This window comes from Neofelis nebulosa, chromosome 16 (genome assembly GCF_028018385.1).
Source record: "Neofelis nebulosa isolate mNeoNeb1 chromosome 16, mNeoNeb1.pri, whole genome shotgun sequence".
Classification (NCBI taxonomy): domain Eukaryota; kingdom Metazoa; phylum Chordata; class Mammalia; order Carnivora; family Felidae; genus Neofelis; species Neofelis nebulosa.
The window spans coordinates 35,622,091-35,626,197 of NC_080797.1; the positions used below are offsets into that span (position 1 = coordinate 35,622,091).

The 4,107-nt window shown below is 45.8% G+C and overlaps 1 protein-coding gene across 1 annotated transcript; it reads left to right on the forward strand.

Annotated features, from left to right (window-relative positions):
* LOC131496960 (keratin-associated protein 9-2-like) lies at nucleotides 1–3,855 on the forward strand. The gene is made up of 2 exons (XM_058702836.1): nucleotides 1–362; nucleotides 3,727–3,855. The coding sequence occupies exons 1-2, from the start codon at nucleotides 33–35 to the stop codon at nucleotides 3,853–3,855; spliced, it is 459 nt and encodes a 152-aa protein (XP_058558819.1). The 5' UTR covers nucleotides 1–32.
* Nucleotides 3,856–4,107: the final 252 nt, after the last annotated feature.

A 4,107-nucleotide genomic window follows, 5' to 3' on the forward strand; every position in this document is an offset into this window, starting at 1 on the left:
ACAGGACCTGCCCACCCTCCACCCCTGACACCATGACCCACTCGTGCTGCTCCTCTTGCTGCCAGCCTACGTGCTGCCGGACCACCTGCTGCCGGACCACCTGCTGCCAGCCCAGCTGCTGTGGGTCCAGCGGCTGTGGGTCCAGCTGCTGCCAGCCTTGCTGCCGCCCAATTTGCTGTCAAACCACCTGCTGCCGGACCACCTGCTGCCAGCCCAGCTGTTGTGGGTCCAGCGGCTGTGGGTCCAGCGGCTGTGGACAAAACTGCTGTGGGTCCCACTGCTGCCAGCCAGTTTGCTGTACCCCCGTGTACTGCACGAGAACCTGCTACCACCCCACCTGCTGCTGCCTGCCTGGGTGCCTAGCCCAGGGCTCTGGATCCTGCTGCCAGCCTTCCTGCTGCTGATTGCCTCACCAAGAACCACCATCTGACTTGCCACTTGGGAAATAGTCACTGCTCAACGTTGCAGAAAGCCAGCATGCAATACCCAATATCTCTGTTATTTATCTCTCTTTTTTACAAGCTTGTGAATCAGCTTGATAAAGTGTGGACTCCCTCTCCCTGATTCTCTTCTTCCATCCTCTTATGGGTCACCTGCCAGCTTCATGCATTCTGATCCTGTCATGAGGCCTGCTTTGAGTGCATAGTCAAGATCTTCATCCTGTCCCTCGAAGTACCTTAGAGAAACAAATCCTCATAATTGACATACAGGTTTTTGCAACTATGGAAAGTCTACACTAATATGTTTTCTTTCTCAGTGTACTCTTGGTTCTTGTATGCTGCGTTCTTCCTGTCATGGTCTCTTTCAATGTCTCCTTAGATGCAGGGAGTCTCACTTATATTTCTTAATAAATCCTATACCATATGGCATCCCATATTGTCTTTGTTTTATTGTGCAGTGTTCCCAATATAGGGATTCATACATAGACTGCATATCACATACAGTGTCCGTTGGAGTCTGATTCAGGCCCCCACACATTTTAATCTCCATTTTCAGATGAATGTATTTCACAGGGGAATATCATATGTTGATATGGACAGACTTCTATCTCAGACTGCGTCTTATAATCTTGCTTAAGTGCACTTACATTCATAACTCCAGATGATTTAGAAAACACCTTGAGTGTTAAAACCAGCAAGATGTTCATTCGAGTGTCGTCTTTGACCATGGAAGCATTGTTCTCCTATATATGCAGGTGATGTCTGGAACTAAGTTGCAGACATCAGTGTCCTACAGATCAGCCTTCAGCAGCCAATGTGAGGGCAGCGGGACCTGCCCTTTACAGCTCTTATGATCATAGGATCCTTTGTTGCCTTGGGTGCCGTCCAGCCCCTCAGCACTCCTCTGCATCACATACAGGTGAGGATGTGGCATCCTCATGAGAAAGAGACATAGCTGAACACACTTGTTTTTGGATTGTGGAAATCACATTCTTATATGACTCCTTGGGTCTTCAGGACCTAATTGCAGAGTACAAAGGTATGAGGTAATTTTCTGCCAAACATATTATGCTTCCCAACTATAAGGCAATTTGTCATCATGATCAAAATGTTACCCAGACAATTAAGGAAGGATGAATCAAGGACTGAGAGACCATGCAATGGGCATGTATGACTTTGAGTAATCCATGAGCTCTGAACCATCTAAGGGAACAGAACACCCTCCGTTATTTTGTGAAGCAACTATGAAGCATTTGAGGAAAATAAAGATGCCTATTGCAGTGGGGAGAAGAATGTGAGGAAGGAGAAAGAGAAAAAAAGGTGTGCATTCATAGAAGTCATTTAGACAGAAGGCTGGTGCTTCTGTTCCTGAACTAATGGTGCTACCTCAGCACTCAGGAATGTGATTCTTGATTCAGGCTCTGAGAGGAATATGAGACTATGCCCTGGGTCACCTCCTGGGGGCAGTGGAGGGACCTCTGATGAGCTGTAAAGCCTCATGTCCAGGACACATGTCAATGTTGGAGACTAGGTATCCAGGATGCTCTGGAAGGACTGCTAAGACCAAACTTGCCTACTGCTGGTTCTTAAGAACTGGGTGTTTTCATGACCAGCTGAAGAACTGACATGACTCATGTTGCCTACTACTTGCTAGGTATTGACCAAATGCTTCATTTACATTAATTTTAATTCTTGAAGGATATGTCACTGTAGGTTAAGTCTCCCATTGTATAGATCATGAAATTGAGACTGAGCAGGGTAAAGTAATGTCAGAGTTTGGTTTCTCCCAGAAGCTACTCTGAAGAAAAGATCCAGTGAAGGTAGTTTCTTTGGGGAGGTCAGATCACACAGGAAGGAGTGTGAGGCAATGACATGGAGAGGAGGCCAGTGTCACAGTTTTCAAATGAAGCTTAATCCTGAGAAATATATCAGAAATAATGTCAAACACCCATGTATGGATTCCCCTATTTCAGAAGCAAGAGACCTGAAGTTGCATAAGCCAAATCTCCAGAACAAGGGCTAAGTGTTTTCTCAGTGTGGCACCCACAGGCAGCATGACATTCTACTGTCATGAAAAGGGCCCTTAGACATAGAGATGCAGATCTGGTGTGTAGAAATTGTCCCAAACACACTAATATACAAGTTATAATGATGGCATATTCAAGACATCATCTGTAGTCTACAATTTTCTTCCCTCACACCCAATATTTACTCTGAAGGATGGTGGACAGATACAATTTTTATAAGGAGAAGACAGAGGAGGAAAAGAGAAGAGGTAAAAGAGGAGGAGAGGTAGGCAGGGAGAGAGGAAGGTAGAGTGAGAGAGAAAGAAGGAAGGAAAGAAGAAAGAAGGAAGGAAGAAGGAAGGAAGGAAGGAAGGAAGGAAGGAAGGAAGGAAGGAAGGAAGGATGGATGCTGTCATGTCACCTCATTCTGGTTTTCCCCAACTGCTCCAGTTATATCACTGAAAGTCCCATACCCTGGGAAAGACTTCATTTCTGGGTAAATCAGGACTACTGGTCATCCAGGAAGTATGTTAGTTGATGCTTTCTTAGTCTTAGTGTACTACTGTGGCTTCTATCTACCTGCTTGATTCTGCCTTGACATGTGGAAGAAATGACGTCAGACATCCTCCACTCGTGTCTTTGATTGAAGTTGGATACCAAGATGGACTAGGGGGCTACAAGAGACAGATGCCTGTGAAAATATTGAATCAGGCTTTTGTGAGGAAACAGACTTGGTCTCAGGCATGATTTTAATTCATCACTGTGAGCGCATAAACATCACACTCCTCACCTCAGAGATATTCCCAATCTACATGCAATGTAAGGACCAGCACTGGGGAAAGACCACTGAACTGACCCACTAACCACATCCCAGGCTAGTGGGAACTATATCACATAATGAAATTATTGTAGCAAGAGTGTTGCTGCTGATGTGACCATCTTGCTTTCATCTGAAAATGTTTCTATGAGTTATTCTCAAATAGGAAACACATTAAGCATGTATTCTCTGAAGATCATAATAACATTTAGGGAATAGCTTCCTCTTTTATTATCCCCCAGTGACTATTGAAAACAGCATGAACAACAGCAAGGTAAATCCTACTTATTGTTCTAACTCTGGGGGATCCAATGCATAAAAGCCGCAGATCAGGAGGAGGCACCAGAATCAGAGAAACTCACATCTGGACAGGACCTGCCCACCCTCCACCCCTGACACCATGACCTACTCATGCTGCTCCTCTTGCTGCCAGCCTACGTGCTGCAGGACCACCTGCTGCCAGCCCACGTGCTGGGGGTCCAGCTGCTGCCAGCCTTGCTGCCGCCCAACTTGCTGTCAGACCACTTGCCATAGGACCACCTGTTGGCGTCCTTGTTGTGTGTCTAACTGCTGCCAGCCTTCCTGCCACTGACTGCCTCCTCACAAACCACTCTCCTCTGCACACAACCTTTGTTAACCATCTTTGCTCTGGAGAACAAATTCACTTCCTAGACTTTGCTGAGAACCAGCATACTATCACCTTAATTCCTGTTACTCATATGTCTGTTTGAGAACTTGTGAATCAGCTTGATAGAGTGCAGAGTACTTTCTCCAGTTCTCTTCCTCCTGTGTAGATGAATCATGTGCCACTATGGTGAATCCTCAATATGAAGCATTGGTCTCT

Coding starts and splice junctions, on each gene's coding strand:
- LOC131496960 (XM_058702836.1), top strand. CDS start 33: ATGACCCACTCGTGCTGCTCCTCTTGCTGCCAGCCTACGTGCTGCCGG. Junction 363..3,726: donor GCTGCCTGCCTGGGTGCCTA/GCCCAGGGCTCT, acceptor ACCTGCTGCCAG/CCCACGTGCTGGGGGTCCAG.